The following is an 18,971-nucleotide window of genomic DNA, read 5'->3' as shown; positions in this document are numbered from 1 at the left end:
ACGGCGCGGAAGTGTTTGGAGAGTTGCACTCAGCGGTCTGAGTGCTCGAGCTGGGCGCTTCAAAGCCTCCCCCGCCGCCCACCCTTCACATCACTCCCAAAGGCTTCTGTGGCTTTGAACTGTACTTTAACAGTCTTGAGAGTTTGAGGAAGCTTGCTCTATGTAATGACTTAGCTCAGGCCCAAGTACACAGTAGGACCACAGTACGTTCCTGACCAAGTGTCACATTCACCATCTACAGTCACCAGTTTGCCAGGTTTTCAATGGCACTTTCTTTAAAAGGCCAGAAAACATAATCACCACGGGAAGAAATAATTGGTGACATTTCAGCTGTTTGCCATTCTTATTCCATTCCACCCCTTTGTTAAAATTAACAAGTTCCGTGTGAATCCTTTGGGTTTGGATCTTGCCACACTTAGGAAACCAAGAGGACATAAAGGTAACACTTAAAGGCAAACCTAATTTTTTCCCTTGCAAGAGGAAATACCGCAAAGCTCCAAAGCCACAAGAGCCCTCTCAGTGGGGTTTCGGATGGTTTCGAACTGGAGGAATGTAATCCATCAGCCCCCTGGAGCACCAGCCTGGCGGCCAGCCCTTCCTCTGGAACCTTCCCGAACCTGCCCTTTCAACCACAAAGTCCCTTTCCTCAGCACACAGGAAGGACTCGCTGCCCTTTGCTGTACACCATTCAGGGATCGTTCCATGGGTGCTAATGGTTCTGCGCGCACAGGCAGCCTAGCAACAACAAACAAAGGACAGCCTCACCTGGGGCCGAGACTCACCCTTTCTCTTAGGGCACACATCAACATGAATTCTAATTCCTCTGGTTTTTGTCTCTCCCCAACCCCAACAGTGCCACTACTCCAGGAGCCCCTAGAAAGCAGGGATAATGTTCTGCTCCCAGAGTGCCCTGGAGTCCAGCAGTCCCTGGCATATAGTCAGGATTTACAAAATGCCAGCCATTTTTATTACATAGTATTGCTATGTTCCCTCCACTTCTCCCTCATAGCTCCCTACTTCCTACAGTAGTAGGCTTATTTACAAATGTAGGGCTAGCAGGGGTAGTCAAGTCATTTCTTATTACAGACCAGGAAATTAAGTATGAGCTTCCAGTGATATGCTGATGCACTCAGTGGTCCAGCTGGGAAAGGCTCTCCAGCCTCTGTTGCTGAACTATCCCCGGCCCTGCTCACTGCCTGTCTCCAGCCCAGGGAACAGGGCACAGTGGGTCATCGCCCATGAGAGAAAGAAGCAGGTTCATCTACAGCCTAGTGCTGGAGGCCGGGAGAGCTGAGCTCTACTACAGACGCCAGCACTGAGGAATTCTGGGTGGTTCGTTCTGTACACCACCAGTGTGGGCCTCAGGTTGCTCAGTTATTGGTGCTTACTGTGTGCACTCAGTACCTACATTACCCAAAGGTAACGAGGTAGCTAGGATTAGAACCCAAAATTGTGCAGAAGGGGAGAGTGGGGCTTTGAGGTTTGCCCAAGGTCACGGTTGGTTGAACAGCTTTAGCTGACTCCCAGAGTCAGTATTTTGACTTTAGAATAATTCTGCTTTCTCAGAGTGTTGAGAAACAGTGGCAGTGAGGAAACGCCTTCACTGGGGTTTGCGGTGCCCAGTCATGGCCCTCGCCTTTACCTAATCACGTTAGCAGCAGCTCTGCCTAATCCCAGGTGCACACCAGGAGAGACAGGATTCTTTCCCTGGGGGCTCAGCTTCTCCAGAGATTAACCACAGTCCCCAGGAGGCTGTTATCCCAACCCCAGGGGAGGACGGCTTCACAGCCAAGATGGAGCTTATCGCAGGAAGCCACGGCCACACCGGGGAAAACAAAACGCAGACTGCAAGGCTCGCGCCTGATCACAGGCACCAGAGGTGGTGCCAGCTGGATGGGTGTGTGCCTGCCAGCCATCCAGTGACAATAAAGCAACCACCATCTCTGCATTTTCTGGATATACCAGGAGGGCAGCAGCAAGCGGTCAAATTCAAGAATATAACCTGAGCATCTTCTACGGGCATTGCCAGGGGCAAGCACCATGCACCACCATCACAGTCCTGGGACCAAGCAGCACTGCCCCCGGCAGAGAGTAGATACATGTTCACTCAGGTGACAAACAAATTAACTTATTGACCTGCTGCCATGGTGATGGAAGCAAAGTATTCTTCATCACAAACGAGAATGGGTGCCCAGGCTTGCCATCAATTATTCAGTTTAGGATAAGTCTCTTCACCTCGGTTTTCTCATTCTGCAGCCTGAAATAATAACACCCATTTCTCTACATTCCCTGGCATTTAGTCATTCACCCCACAGGACTCTGGGACAAATGCACAGACAAACTGAAAATGGTACAATCATTTAGGACTACTCATTTAAAAGTTATTGAGTACCTTCTATCTACACAATGCAAAATTAGAGAAAGCTGCCATAAACTTCTAGGTTTGGGGTAGCCTGGTATTATGAATGAGAGTGGACTGGGAATTCTAGGACCTTGAGAGATTTCTTCAGAAACGGGAGAAGCCTCACCGCGAACTTTTATCTCATAGCTCTTTAATCTTTCAAAAAAATGCTTGCCAGTTCAACTGGGTACTATAGTTAACTCACCCTCGGAGACATTGGCCTAAACTAAAATTTCAGGGAAAGAAGAGGAAATTACATAAATTACAAACTTCTTTCTCATTCACTCTCTTTTCATGAGGTGGGGAGGGAGAATTGGTGTAGCGGCAGCAGTAGTAGTAATAAAGTAACATTTTCATGTTGCTCTGCAGTTTGCAGCCACCCCACCCCCTTCACTCACCCCATCACAAGTTCCTTCACCCCACTTCAATTTTTCTCAGCACTTACTGTCACCTGATACAACATCTATTTCTTTTTTCTTAGGCTCCTCCATGAGTAGGGTCTTTGTTTTGCTCACAGCTTCACCCCAGCATCAAGAACAATGCCAGCCACATAAATAATCGCTGAGTGACTAAAGGAAGCCTCATGGGTCCTTTCACCAAGAGACGGAGATAAACTGTTGCTTCCTATCTGACCCTCCAATCTCAGATAAGACTTTTACATCCTTCATCTCCTTAAATCTTCCTTAATCTTCAGGGAAGGAGTTACAATCCCACTGCAAAGATGAAGAAACTGAGACCCCAGACCTCAGAGTAGAGCAGCCTGCTGGAGAGGCAGAGGCCAGGGCTGGGTCCCAAACACTGCCCCCGCCTCACACTTACATGGGGCCCGAGTCCCCGGGCTGCTTCAGCCCTCGGACTGAAGCTCCCGGAGAAGGGCTGCCTTATACAGGGGCCTGGGAAACAGTTTTTTATCACTTAATTGAGCACTAAACATTATAGGCAGATTTTTGTGCTCATTTGTCAAGATAAAACGTAACCCATCCAACAGGATAAAAAATGAATTATGAGTTATTGCTTTTGGGCCTCCGAGACCCCTTTCCTGATCCTCTCTCTGCCAATCCCAATGGAGCCTGGCTTAGCTGCTCCCAGGACCCGTGCCCAAGCCCATCCTGCACAGCCATCACCTTCCCCGGGCTCCCCGCAAGGCCAGCCTTCCAGCTCCAGCACCCAGCCCAGGGCCTGGCACCCAGCGGCTGCAGTGTGCATGCTAAAGGGACCCCCACCCCATGACACCAGCAGGGCAAGAAATAAAACTGCCCCAGGCCTTTCTTCTCCCCTCCGACAGCCTCAGCCCCCAAGATACCCAACCAAAGCTTTGTTAAGCCCCCTTTTCTCTCTCTGGCATGAAGGGAAAGGTGGCCCAGGCTGAAGCAGATGGTCCATACGGGCCTTTCTGACCAGATTTGCATCCAGATTGCTTGCAAATTCAACTCGTACAGAATTTTCCCCTCTACTTATTAAGAGAAGGAAGAGGGAATAAGAGCCCCCCACAGGATGTTTCCCTAGTAATGAGACCTTTCAAAATTCCTAAACAAAGGAAGGGGACTGGAGGTCAGAAGGACCAGGGGAGGGAGGAGAAGGATGCTCAGGACAGAGAAGAATCACTCACTGCCCCTATTCTCAGTGGGCCCTCACAGCCCACGCCTGCCCCAGCCTCAGGCACAATGGCCTCTCCCCTGGGGCAGGGTGCCAGAAGACAAGGAGGAGGGCTGTAAGGGGGAATTTTAATTTGTTGTCAATTAAGGGTAGAGTGACCCTAATTTACAGCAGCAGGACCCAGGGTTATCACCGATTTTGCATCTTGGGAAAACAGCCCGGCCCTCCAGCTGTCCACTGTTCCCTGCAAATAAAGCTCACAGGAGGTTTAATTGAGTTGAGGTTGACTTTTAAAGGGGTTGGAGTCCTCATCTTTTGAAGCAGATAGGCTCGAGATTTCCAGTTGTTCAAAGAGCCATTTTCAAGTTGCTAGATAGTAATAGCAAAGCAAACTGGAATTATCCTAACCTCTAGGAAGTAAAAACGAAGCTTAGAAGTTTAGTAAAAGTAAATAGGGTAGACTTAATTGGCCACCAGGCACTGTGCTGGCTGTGACCCAGATTCAGACCCTACCCTAAAGAACATCCAATCCAATGACAGAGAAGGTACCACAAAAGTTAACAACTGCACAAATAAATATTTGTGAAAGCAAGTAGGTGGGAACCTGATCTGCTGGGGCCATCCAGGGAAGTGACTTTTTAGCCAGAGCAGAAGGAGCTGATGGGCTGGAGAAGGACATTCCCAGGGAGGGGGCAGCCCATGGAAAAGCACCATGCACAAGGTGTTAGATGAGACCCGAGAGGCAGCGGCAGACTGACTGGGAAGGCCTCCCTGAAAGTCCTGTCAGTGGATCCTTGATAATATTTTAGTTGTGCCCCAGCCTGCCCACTCCCTCACTTTATTTCTTTAAGCCAGAATCTTAGGTCTTCTTTCCTTACTGCCCAACCGCTGTGAATTTTCCTCTGGACAGCATACAGCTCTTCCTCCGGCCCCTGTGCCAGGCCCACACCAACACACTTTCACTTTGCTCCTTGCATTTTCAGAAAAGCTCAAATATAAGTCTGGACTGTGCCGGGCCTGACAGCAGAAGTGCTTGGGTACTCCCACAGGCAGACTCTGACCACTCAGGACACTGCATACCACTGGAGGGAAACAAATTAATATTTTCTCCATCTCAAGTCCCACCTCCTTTAACAAACCTCCCAGTAACTCCAAAGGATGCATATTTCTCTCCTTTTTGAGCTACAGAACTTACTGTACACACCTTCTTCGTGGCACTTAATTACATCAAATGTACTATTTCTTCACCAAGTATTTGGTGATTTCCAACTGAGTAAAAGATGCTGGACCAGACAGTTGTTAACTACCATAGGATCTGGTCCCTGCTCATAACATGGGCTGGACACTGCGGAGGTTACTTTAACATCTCAGTTTTCTCTTGGGAATAAGCGTGACGTTCTTTCAGAAATACACATGCATAGAAAACACTATCGGAGGTTATCTCTGAGTAGTAGGTTTCTGGGTTATTTTTATTTTTGTATTAACTTTCTGATTTTTTTTGGTGTTTCGAAGGTTGAACAGACTTATTATTTCTTTTTTCTGATTTTGTTTTTAATGGACATACATTTTCTTATGAGAAAAAGCATGAAAATTGCTTCCTTTTAAGTTAAAAATAACAATAATACCACTTCATTTTGCTGTGTGCATGGTCAGGACACAGTAACCTCCCCGAAAGCACAGTAACCTCCCCGAAAGCACAGTAACCTCCCCGATTGTGCTGCCCCGGGCCCTGGGCAGACAATCTCAGAGAGATGGAGGAGAGGCTGGGCCGGTGCCAGACCTCTCAGCTGCGCGCGCTCTAGGTATCAGAGTCCTTCTCTCCTACTCACCAGCTTCTTTCCAGGGCCAAGGGCAGATCCCCGATTCCCCACCCCAGAGGGGCTGTCCCTAAATCCCAGGGGCGAACTATGATTAGCCTGTAAGAGTGAGGCTGGGGGGCAGGGGTTATGATTGACAATCTACCCTTACCAAGCTTGGAGCGCAGGTAAAAGCAGTTTCCCGAACTGATGAAGAGGCAGAAGAAGGAAGTGGGGGGAGGGGTTGAATTGGGGACTGTAATTCTAGAGACACAAAATAATAGGATTCCAGTAAAATACTTGCCAAATGTGCGTGGCCCATAGTAGATGCTCAATAAATAATGGGGACTATTAATACAAAGATTAAACACCTAGGTGTTGCACTAAATCAGAGTAAGTGGGTGTGGCCTGTGAGAGAATACTGACTGACCATGAAGGGGCAGGGGGACGAAGACCAGAAGGGTAGATTTCTGAGTGGGCGCACTGGGGACTGAAGGGCGAGATTCGGCTAGAGGGGGGATGGAGAGAGGGAACAGCGTGAGCCCAACATGCCCAGGCAGGTGCTAGAGTACCTAGATTCTAGAGGCTGCAAGACAGAGAAAGGGTCCTAAATCAAGGCCAGGACGGTGAGGTTTGAGGCAGTAAATTATTTTCATATTATTTGGGGATATCAATCTTGCCTCCTAACAAAAACAGTACACTTCCTAAGGGAGAGGGTACTGCCATATATTTATCCTGCATCCACCTTAGTTGCTAAGTAAACATTTAACCAAATGGAATCGCCAGTGACTTCTTGTTAGTTTACACAGGACATGTCACTTGGGCAGGTGAAGGGGCTGTGTGACTCTGAGGTTCCTTCTTTCCTTGGCTCTTCTACACCAACACTGAGCAGGCAAAGCAATCTGTTCATTTGAGTTTGTGAGTCCAGGGAAAGCCACTTTAACCAACATTGTGGATTAGTTAAGAAACTTTCTAAGCCTGAGTCCTGAGGCAAAGATGTAGGAGGGTTATTTATAAACGTTTTGACATTATATATATATATATATATATAGTTTAACCCCAACACAACCATGAAATCTGGCCATGAAGCTGCAGCCAGTGTAAGGAGGGAATACTTTACTCCCTATACCCAGCACTTCCGTCTTTGGGAGGGAAACCAATTCGTGTTAAGTGCTGGACTCTCTCTGCCCCTTTACTAACTTAACTACTCTTTCCAAGGGCTGGGGGCGCAGTACTACACACTGACTTACTGATGAATTGGGCAGAACAAATCGGGAATGCTCAGCTCAGCTCCTCCCTTTCTCAGTGGGGAAGAAAAAGGCCCCTTATCAGGTGTCCCTGGAAGGGCCCCCACAGCAGGTCTGACTCTCTGAATGATTACCTGGCCACAGGCAAAGCACCTGATTCCTTTGCTTTGGGATACAGGATGTGAGTGACCCGAGTGCTGGGAGCCAGAGAGAGAAAAAGAGGGTAACTCATCAGTACACTAAGAACAGCATCAAAAATTTTCGAGGGTTGCTGATCATTGTCAGCAAGTCTCAGACAGGTGGTATTTTGGGACTGGAAGTTCCTATACAACCCCCAACAATTCTCTGATGGGAGGAGGTGAACGGCCACCACGGAGCTGCACACCACTTGCTTAAGACACGCCTTTCAGAGTCCATGTGAAGGGCTAACTTTCATCCCACTGAAAGCAGCTGGGGAAATAAAAACCCATACTCTTCAGGGAATGTAAAAATTATGTAAAAACTAAGAAACACCTGAGTAGGAGTGAAATCCAAGAGGAGAACTTGTCATCTCTCTTATGGAGAGAAAAATAAGTAGCTTTGAAGTATGCCTGAACCCATAAGGAAATGGTGTCAATTTCCCGTGAAAAATAGATAGGAAACTTTCCAGGGTATCTAAGATTTCAGGTGGAGGATCTGTTTTTTACCTGAGGATGTTTACCTTCAAAAGCGTAAGAAAGCCCCTGTCCTTGAGAAATGTTAGTATAATTATAACCTAAAAGTTCTGGGTGCTTGGAATTTCTGCCCCAGAGATGATTATATTACAAAATAAAGGCTAACAAGGTGCTGAGGTTTAGAAATTTCACCCCATCACGTCCTGGGAAAAATCTCACATGACGAGGTGCACGCTTGCTGCTCCCCATTTAATTCACGGAGTAACTAAGTGCACACTGGATACAACCCCAGCACTGTGCAAGCACTTCCCATGATCCTCCCCACCCTGCCTGGGTAGGCACCACCAGCTTCCTGTTTAACTTGGGGAAAGCGTGTCTCAGACAGGTCAGGTAATTTGCTGACCTGGCAGGAAAGTGGTGAGCCCAGTTTCACACCAAGACCTTCTGAGGCCAAAGACCCTCAATGAATGGCTTCTCTACCTGCTAGAATCACGAACTGCTTAGTAAACTTGTTTTTAAGTAACTTCTCTCAGTCTATTTGCAAGTGAACTTAATCTTAAGTTACAGGAGTCCTAGCTCCAGGTCCCACCTACAAATGCCTCACAACTATTTCTGAAAACAATAGCTGGTTTGAGGAGAGTCAGGCAAATTCATTAGGTGGTGAAATGGCAGTGAAAGTAGACATACATCAGCATCTTGGAGCCATGGCTTCCAAACACAGCTGATCTTTCAGAGCCGGAAAGCACCATGGCCTGGAGTCAAAGAGGCCGGGTTTCAGACAGGCTGCACCAGCTAGTGACCTTAGGTGCGCTACCGGCCTTACGTGCATAATTTTAATAGGGAGAAAGAAAATGAAAGAAATTCTATTTCATTGGGTTATTTGGAAAATTAGTGATAACATCATACATAATATAGTTTTATAAGCTGCAAAGCCTTATACAAATGGAGGATTTAACTATAATTATTTGACTCAGGTATTTGGCTGAGATCTTACAGCAAACTTGAATCATCCTATAGAGTTTAAAAATGAAAAAAAAACAAAAAACCTGACATGCAGTTTAGCATAATGATCACGGACAAAACCCTGGACTCACTATACCCAGGTCCAAATCCTGGTTCCCCCACTCTAAAATGGGGGTCATATTAATATCTACTGCACAGGGTTGGCCTGAAGAAAATGGTTCTTGGTACTCAAGATGCTTGATGTGCTAATCATTACTATACTATTATGATTTTCATCAAGCCAGCAAAAGGAAGACTGGAATTGAGTGAGTAGCCTGCACTACAAAACAAAACTGCTGCAGTAGAGGGAATAAGACACAACATACCTTTGACAGACAGCCCTGGAACAGACTGCATTTCTTACTCTCTGGGGTACTCTCTTGGAGAGAAAGATAAGTCACCATACTCCTAGTAAAACCCTCCTTCCTCTTCCCCTCCCCCACCCCCTTCACATGCAAAAAATATAACTGGCACCCCTCAGAGCCTTCTTTCTTCTTCATTGCAGACCAGTTTCATTCCTGGATGAAGGCCCAGTTTAAGAACCAGGAGAGCTTGGGCAAGTCCATGGACATGAGGGCAGCTATGGAAAAAATGTTTAGCTCCTTCCTCCTTTCCCATCTCAGTCCTTCCCATCCTTCAAGGCCTGCATCATATCCCACTTCCTCTCAAAAGACCTCTCTTCCTTCTCAGGATTCTGCACCTATAATTGCTAATTCTGCACTCGTTGGTTGTATCATCATTTTCCAAGTGCGTATTGTATTATCCCTAAAAGGTAAGTTCCTCAAGGGCTAGTTCTTCTAAATACCCTACAGTGCTTAGCACAGTGCTGGAGACACTGCATGTGTGCCCTAAACGTGGGGAGCAGGCTAAGGCACTGCAAGGAACCCAGACTCTATGTGGAGTGGTCAGATGCAAACCAGTCTGAGCCTCCACTCCTCCTCCCCACACCCAGGGCAGATGCTGCCGTCGGACCACAGCATTCCTGCCCAGAGGTCCCAAAATAACCTTAGAATCCTTTTCAGTCGTGGCCGATACCAAGTGACTGGAAAAACGAACTCTTCTAACTGAACCACAGGCAGCTGATACCAGCTGACTGGAAAAGTGACCCCATAAGCCATCTCTGCTTTCTAGGCAGTTCCTCGACGGAGTCTCCACAACACAGGGACTTAACTTCTTCTGTCATAGCTAACTACCACACTCCATTGGACAGAGCTGTTGACTTGTCTGCCTCCACTACAATAGTGACTTTCAAACTTTTGATCATGAGAGCCCAGTAATACCCCAAATCAGCCCATACAGAACTGAGGCTCAAGTTTTCCAAAACAATATTCCCCTTAATAATGTAGTGCACTCTGGTATTTCTTATTCCTATTATATTTCATCTAAAAATGCTGGTCCTGACCCTAGAAAATGACCTGGTGGTACATATATATTTATATGTATATTTTTAGTTAAGGTAACATTAGCAGTTGTAACTGGTAAAACCCAAAATCTCAGCCTTTACTACAAGAGAAGTTCATTTCTTGCTCACATAAAACCAAAACAAGTATGGACTGGCTGGTGGCTTCTACTGTGCAGTGATTGAGGGAGGGTTCCAGGCTGTTTTTCCATCTTGTGGTATCTTCAAGACACGATTTCCAGGAATACCATGTTCAGAACCTGTCCGGATAGTTTTTGATGGTTTGAACCTCTAAGTGACAGTCATTGCTTCCAATCTCATGCTATTGGCTAATATCTAGCCACATGACCTTACTTAACTCCAAGAGAGCTGGGAAATGTAGTCTAGACATAGGCCCAGGAAAGAAATGGAAATAGATTTGGTGATCAGCTAACAATCTCCGCCATAGATCTGCCATTTGAAAAACCCTCCAAGGCGAAGGCCTAGCCTTTATATCTCCAGTGACTAACAAAATACTGGCTCACAGTAAGTGCGGAGACAATGCACAAACAGTAAATAAATGGGGAATATGGTACATTATGGCCAGAGTTCCAGAAGTGTTATGGTTTATGACTATGCATTGTGATTCTCTACAAATTCACACCTGTGCAAATCTTCTCCCACACCCAAAGTGGAGCTGAGTCCAAAAATCTGGATTAGGGCAGGTGGGGAAGATACCAGGAAAACTATCTTGGTGTCCTCCCTTCCATCTGGAGACTGCACAGCCACTTACCCTTCCAACAACCGCATAGCTGTTGAAAAGGAGCACAGCAGAATTATTAGGAGCACATGGCTTTTGAGGCAGGTGAACCCTGAGCAGGCCTCTCTCTGACTTCATACCTACAGCAGAACACTGGCTGGTACCCGCTGTGTGTGTCGATGGTACTGAGCATTTTCTCCACATTATCTCATTGCATCATCACAGTAAGTCTTGGAACACTAATGTTCTCCTTCTGACCCTCTAATTCCCCAGGTGAGAATTCTTGTCTCCCGCCTCTGTGTTCCCATAGTACTTCTTTCACAACCCTTTCCTATAATTTATATGTGAGAAGCTAGTTGGCAGGTAGAGGTCCATGTTGTTCATTCTGTCTCCCCAACTATAATTCAAGGACAGTGAACAGAGCATAACTTTGTGAGTCAAAACACCTGCGTTCAAATGTCCAGGTTCAAATGTCAAATCCTAATTTAACAGTTGTGAGGTTAGCCAAGAAACTTACCTTCTTGAGCCTCAGTTTCCTTATCTGTAAAATGGGATTAGAAGTCCAATCTCAAATGACTACTAGGAAATATAAGCCTACCATCTATAAAGAACTACGCCTGGCACATTGGTGGTTTCTTTCAAAAGTAAGAATGTCCCCCTCCATCTCTCCTTTAGGGTGGGGGTAATGTTTTATTTCTGGGCACTAACACCATATCTTGCACACAATAAATACACAATAAATCGCAGCTGTATATTTGGTTAGTTGTATATTGTTAGTTGAATGACAAGCTCTACTGTTGAAAAATAAAAATAAAAATAACCAAACACAAACCTTGTTCAGTTTTCAGAAATTCTTTTCATCTCCCCCGTCCCTTCCCACACACTTCATTACTCTTCTCTCTTTGGGAAACATGAACTTTTTTTTTGTACTCAGAAATTTTAAATGGCTAACAGACACCTCAGGATTCCTTCCTCCGGCCATTATCCTTCTCTTTCAAGTTGTGCTCAGCAAGATTATTTGGATACTGGAGCTAAAAACGGTCAGATTACAAGTGGAGGTCCCTGAAATGTAACATTCCCCATTGCAGGATTCTGGAATTACACCAAGCACCAGGGAGAGGTTGCTCTTCCCCAAAGAGCTTGCTGTTCTGAAAAAAGCCTTTGTTTTAGGGCTTTGCATAACTGCACTGTGGAATCTCTTCCCATCCAGGTCCCAGCACTGGCCCGGGTACTGTTCAGTCCTAGAGTGCCTGTATGCTCCCTGTAAAATGAAACATTCAAGAGTCTAAAAATACTGTGAAAATTGCTGCATCTCTGAGTCTTGGTTCATATCTCACAGCATAATGATCACTGTTTTGGAGCCATGCTTTCTAACTTTTCCAGCAAGCCCCTGATAACAATCACGGTGGACAGACCACACGTTTATCAAGTCCGTGGAGCTGCTAGGTTGCTTTCTATCCATTATCTCCTCTAATTATCACAAAAGCTCTGGAAGTCAGACATCATGGCTATCCCCAGTTTGCAGAGAAGGAAACTGAGGCCTAGAAGGTCACAGAACTTTGCCCAAGGTCACATAACCAGTAAGCAGCAGGGCCCCAATTCAAACCTTCATCTATCGGGTTCAAATCCCATTCTACTTGGCATTCCATGCTGGTTCTTTAAATGACTATAAAAAAAGGTCCTTTCTGTATAGAAACACTTGAGAAAATAAACAGTTTGGACTGGTTGCTCTTTTAGGTCCCTTTCCCCTCTTAAAAAAAAAATCTATGGTTCTATGGAGAGAAAGGGGAAAGAAGGAAATGTAAGGAGGCCAAACATTACAAGGCTTGGCTTATCAGTATTTAATAACAGCTTTGGGATCAAAACTCTACAGAACCTTATTTATGGACAGACAGTTACTCTTAAGCGGAGCCTTTTATTTTCATCCGAGGATGTTGTAGCCTTCTACTGTCTTTCTATTAGTGAGAGATGGGGTGTGAAATTTGCTGGCCCTGCCAAGATTATCCCATTAAATTATCTGCCCTCTTCCAATGTAATTCACTCAGGGGCGACAGTCTGAGACTCACGCCCTCAGACGGCCATGCCTGGCCCTCTGAGGGGGAGGTGTGAAGGAAAAAGTTCAGGTGGTGGTAGCATCCCAATGACAATAACATCAATCCACGTTTCACTGCCTTACCAAAATAAAGTGGATGCCACAATTATCCCATTCCTAAACAAACTGAAAACCCCAACCGAGCTTACTGCAACAAAGAGAGAGTCTTTTTACTGCTGTTTATTTTTATTTTGTATTCGTTAGCTTTTTAGATATTCCTGGCATGCAAGTCAGGCTCCATGTAACAAGCAGCTGCATTTAGTTAAGGGTTTCGAAGAGTTCCCCCCGCCACTCCCGCCATCCCCTCCCCCTCAACTCCAGAGAACTTTCTCAGACTCCTAGAAGACTCTTTCCTTCTCTTCATGTGTCTGCAGAACAGTCGCTCCTGTCACCCCACAGGGAATAGGTAAGGCCAAGCTGAGGCCCTTCTGTCGGAGAAAGAAGCCTCGAGACCTGAGCGCTTCCCAGCTGTGGCTGGATTCGCCAGGGTCTGGTCCACATCGGGACTGTGGAGCTGGCAAGCCGGACGTCCCACCAGAGAGCACTCTAATAAATCACCCCTACTCAGTCCACAACCAAGATGGCAAATACAAAGGCACTTCATCAAGCTATATCTCCTCACTGGTTGGAAGGAACCAGACACACTTTTCAAACCTCATCAAAACTGCAATTCGTTACAACAATGTAATTCCTCCTGACCAGAGGTGCAGAGCACCGGAGGCCCTTCAGGTCCATCTCTAAGTTATAGCAACGCTGGCTCAGGGAACTCCAGCGCAAGAAGGAAAATTGAAACTGCCTGTCTCCAATCATTTCTTGTAACTCCTAGATATGGTTAAGAAAAAAGTCCTTTGCTGCTCTTGGAAAACCTGGGGAAAGGGCACCTTTGGCCCATTCATAAGGAGAACATAAATTCTAAGACTTAACCCAGAAGAGACTAAGACAGCAGTTAAGATAAAAAGCCATGATCTCTCAGGGCTTGTAAGCCCAACAGAGCCATTTCCCAGCCCTGTGACCTTAAGAAAGTAACGTAACCTCTCTGTGCCTACATTTAAATGAGCATTTACTTCATCTCCTTTGTAGGGTTGCTGTGAGGATTCAGTGAGTTTATACGTGCAAAATGCTTAAAATGGTGACTTGCCCAAACACAAGTGTTTATTAAAATAAACTACTAACAAGCATCTCAGAATGCTTGGGTTTGGGGAATTACATTCTTAGTGGAGGTCAAAGGACTTGGCTCCGTTCTTCACCTTATCCCAGGCCCAAGAGCAGCCGGCCTGGTGGGATGGAAACTAGAAAGTGAGAAGTAGAGGTTCCGCAGACTGTGCAGGTCAGGGCTAAGACCCAGGACACATCACCAACCCTAAATTCCTTGCACCTACCCAGGAAGGCGATTCATTGCTCCAGGCATCAAACACTCCCAAATCAATGGTTCCTATCTCTCGGAGTTGCAATTTTCTCAGAAAATCAAATTAGAACTAAAAACATAAAACCACAAAAATGCACATAAAATTCTGTATATTATTTCTGGAGCTCCACATATCCTAAATTTCAGGTACCCCAGGTAGAAGACTGGATGTGCTTCTCCAATACTGACATACGTGGTTTCACTTAAAACTCATATAATAATCCTGTAAGGCTCAGAAAAACTAATCAACATACCCAGTTCATGGCAGAGAAAAGATTCATACCCAAGTCTATTAAATGCCAATGACTGTGCTAATAACCATTAAGCTCTACCATTAAGTTCTGCTGCATTTCTTTCATACTAGAAAATAGGGCAAGAAAAAACAAACCTTGAAAATGTGCCATGCTGCATTTTTACTAGGAAAGCAAATAACACCACAATGTTACATATGACCCCCAAAAGTTATTCTCCATTTGTTCAACAAAAATCTATGGACCACATACTATCTATGTGTGTACACATATGCCATTCATATGAAGATAAACATTTACATCAATATACATAGAGTCTACAGAGCATTCCATTCTCCATGGGATGCTGAGCAAAATTTTCAAAAGTATTTGAAATGGGGTGTGTGGTCACCATCAAACCAGAGCCAAATTGAACACTAATGGATGCAAGTGACACACCATTTACTAACTTTCTAGCTTTCAAGTCTAATTTGAGATCTATGCTCAGCATGCAGGAGATGGAGAGGAAAATACTGACTAAAGTTGAGTTTTTTAAAGGACTTCTAATATCAGAAAGAGAATTTGAGTTTTTAAAAGGACTCCTAGTATCAGGAAGATAATATCTGATATCAGAAGAATATCAGGGTAGCAAATAACCTACCAAGTATGCAGAAGTGATACTGGAAATTCAGTATTTTCTACACACCACCAGACTCGGTTTCAGCGCACCCTTTGGTCACTGGGCCTCTATGTGGCTCTGCCCAGGGAGTGTTTGCAGCAGTCTTCAATACAGGTGGGTGGCTGACTTGGCCCTCAGTGTTATTACCCTCAAGACACTCCTATTCTAAAGGTAGACAGGATGGACACCTAGTAAGATGGCATTAGAAGGTTTACAAAATGACAGCGATCACAGTAGCAGGTCACTTCCCTCTGACGACAAGTAGCCAGACCACAGGATCTACAGGATTCTGAGAAAGGCCCAGGAAGTTTCCTGAGCTCTGGCCTTCAGCTTCTTAGGGAGGTTTAGCTCTGGGTGATGGGTGAGGAAATCAACAATGCACACACCAGAAAGAATAAATTTAAAGGTTTTTCTCCTCCTGGCTAACAAGGTAGCAAAGTGACAAAAGAAATGCTGAGATTTTTTTCTTTTTAAATAAATAAATGAAATACATCTCCCCTTTAAGCTGATTTCCTGAGCCACTGAGTTACCTTAGACATCTTGGATCAGACAAGAAGGTAAATCTGAGACCCACTGGAAGCTTTGTCTCCAGAGAAAATATCAAATATGCACAGAAATGGGAGAGAGTTCTAAGACAACAAAATAAGGCAATAATAATAGATTTGAGCACATTATTGAAGAGTGTGGAATAGGCAGTACTGTTCAAAAATTTTTAAAGCCTACAGGCAATTAAACAAGACAGAATTTGAGTGACTGCTGATAACAAAATTGTCTTACCCTCAGCAAAACCATAGCATGGATATTTGTTTAAAGGGAGACAACCTCGGAAAAGTGCGCTCCCCACCCCACCCCACCCCCCACGATCTAAAAGCAACCATTGTTGAAAGGTATATAGAAGTAAAGGAGTGGGGCAGAGGATATAACCAGATTAACCAAGGCCCAAAACTAGGAGCCCTACCTGAGCTAGAATCACCTGGTCATCTCCACCTGAATTTGCTGGGCAACCTGACATCAGCAGGATGTTTACACGATTTTGCAGCCTGGCCCATTTTTCACTTTTCACCCAGGTGTTGTGGCATGGGGCCAGATGTTCCGCATCAAGGAAGCAAACAGCCATGTGACCAAACAGTTTACATTTCATTAGGATTTTCACCACGAAGGTCCACTCTCAGCTGATGTACATCTTAATTGCAATTAAAAGCTGTATTTACCCCAGGAGCCTCCACATTAGAACAACCTCACTCAAGGATCAGTTTCAGAATCATCCTCAGAAAACGTGGGTCCCACTTCCCCCAAAATATCTCTAAGAAATCAAAATGCACACACACACACAACCTCCTTCCAGAGTGTTTCCTACCATGAAAATTATTAGCTAGGAATTAGTAAAAACTAATTCTAAAGCCATAGTGAATAGATCTTTTTCCCTCAACTGCAAAACAGCCAGAGCCTTTTCTTTTCCTAAACACAGCGCTGACTTAAAAAATGAATGATGCATAATAAAAGAGCAGAGAATACTTATCTGCACGGGTTTGGGCTGGGAGTGGGGGAGGAAAGGATCCAGGGGCTCCAGCACCTCCTTAAGGGATGCATGTTAAAAGTGAGGCCCGAGACCCTGGAGACTTTAATCAACTTTCCCCCTCCAACCTCCAAAGAATGAATCGGTTGTCTCCACAGGCGCAGCCGGGCTCTTCCCTCTCATTGTGTACCGGCTCAGACACAGCAAGGATCCAAGCTTCCCGCAGAGAACTAAGACTCTCCGGCTCTCGGTGGAGTCTTTCTCTAACTGTTGCAATTGTCTTTGGAGATTACCAAAATCAAGTATGCATTAGATGGCTTTTCCTCCCTAGTTTGTAACACACACGTGCACACTCATGAGCAGCAGGCCGCCTCTGACAGCACATTTTGCACAAAGTGGCGGTGGCAGCGGCAGCGCACACGTTGTGGCCTCCCTCGTGACCCTCCAGAAGGCTGAAGAGCCGGGGGCCAGTGGAGAGGCGAGGCCGCCGGAATCCAGGAGGACAGGGCTTTTGTTTGGGTCGGTCTGCGGATAGCCTAGGCTCTCGCAGGAACCACGGAAAACACAAACTCCCTCCTGGACCGCGCCTTCCGGGATGGCTGCTATTTAGGATAAACTTGCCTGAACACCCACAAGGGTCCAGCTAAAGGTGGGGGTGGGGGCCCGAATAGCACGGAAGTGCCCCATCGCCCCATTAAAGCCACCCCCTCCATGCTGTCAGCGCTGCCAATTGCTGGTGGGCTCCCAGTAGAGTGCCCGGGCGCACCCCCGGCCCGCAGCTGGGCTCCAGGGCAAACCCTCGCTTGCCTCTGTGGTGACCGGAGTCTCCTTTGCGCGAACCACGACGGGTTGCGGCCGCCCGCCGGGCGGGTGCGGCTCTTCCTGGTGCCCAGCGCGGGGCTGGCCGACAGGAGGGTGGCGGAGGGCCGGGTGGGCTCGGGCGCTGGCGGACGCCCCTCTTACCTTGGGCAGCGGCCCCGCGCGCCGCCAGCAGCAGCGCGGCCAGCAGCGCCAGGAGCGGCGGGCGCGCCCCGCGGCGGCGCGGCCGGTGCATTCCTCCTCTGGCGGCGGCGGCGGCTCCCAGGCCACGCGCAGAACATCCACGGGCTCTGCCCGGGATCCCAGCCACCTCGTCCTGGATGCTCTCCCCGCAGGATGTCGGGGGCGTCGGCAAAGTTCTTTGTCCTTCTAACCTGCTCCCTCGCCTCCGCCGCAGCCTCAGGACCCCGTCAGCGCGGTGCCTTCCCAGCCCTGCTCTCGGCGGGCCGGTCAGTCCCGGACTGCCCCTGTGGCACCAGCGGAAGGCGAGTCTCCCCAGCTCGGACTCAGAAGAGCAAGCCCTGCACCCGCGGGCTGTGGTCAGGGGCTCCCTCCGTGGTGGCTGCGGCAGCTCCTGCTCCTCGCGCTCCCTCTCTTGCTCTCAGCCTCCCTCAACTTGTCACTTTCCACCAACTCTCCAGCCGAAGCCCGAACCAATGGCAGACGCGGGCCCAGGCCGGCGGCCCAGCGCCCTCTGCTGCCGCCTCTCAACACCCACACCCTACGACTTCCCAGAAGGTTGTCGCTCCAGCGGGCCGCGCACCCCCACCTCCCCTCCCCCACCATGCCTCAACCTGCGATGGGACCCGAGCCCAGGAGGCCCTCGAGGCCTTTTGACCGAAGGGGAAACTGAGGCTCAAGAAAGATTTGTCCTGGGTTGCAAACCAGTTCGTGGCTGAATGGCTTAGTTAAGAGGCCCAGATTCCAGCAATGTCAGTCAGTTCTGCCACTGTTAGCTGTGTGACCGTGGGTAATTGAATATTTATTGATATCATACAATTTCCCTTTTGATTTCCTCCTTGACCCAAGTGATTTATATTTTCCCATTTTGTCTTTAATTTCTACTTTCATTGCCTTGAAAACAAAGTCATCTGTATTGCTTCCCTTTGGAGATTTATCAAGGATTTATTTCTCTGTGGTCAGTTTTTGTCAATGTTCCATAGTCTCCAAAAAGAAAGGACTTTTTTGTATTCAGAATGTGAAGATAGATGACTATTTCAATTTGATCCTCTTTGCATTTATCATGTTATTTAGGCTTTCTGTATCTGCACATTTATGTGTGTGTGTACACACACAGAGACATACAGGTCCAGCAGAAGTAAAACTTGCTTGAGCATGGTCAGTAGGGTAGGTGAATATCTCACACGAGATGGACAGCAATTTAAACATTTCACCTA

At 46.7% G+C, this 18,971-nt stretch overlaps 1 protein-coding gene across 1 annotated transcript in view; it reads right to left on the bottom strand.

The window, feature by feature from the left end:
- ROR1 (receptor tyrosine kinase like orphan receptor 1) overlaps positions 1-18,344 on the bottom strand; it is a 376,952-nt gene extending 358,608 nt beyond the window's left edge. Inside the window, exon 1 of the mRNA XM_028511715.2 lies at positions 17,719-18,344. Within this exon, the coding sequence (XP_028367516.1) occupies positions 17,719-17,809 (91 nt within the window). The 5' untranslated portion in view covers positions 17,810-18,344. The remainder of the gene's footprint in view (positions 1-17,718) is intronic.
- Positions 18,345-18,971: the final 627 nt, after the last annotated feature.

The sequence above is a fragment of the Phyllostomus discolor genome, chromosome 5 (genome assembly GCF_004126475.2).
Source record: "Phyllostomus discolor isolate MPI-MPIP mPhyDis1 chromosome 5, mPhyDis1.pri.v3, whole genome shotgun sequence".
Taxonomy (NCBI): Eukaryota; Metazoa; Chordata; class Mammalia; order Chiroptera; family Phyllostomidae; genus Phyllostomus; species Phyllostomus discolor.
Note: the sequence above shows the minus strand (reverse complement) of the source record. Positions and strands in the feature narration are given on the sequence as shown.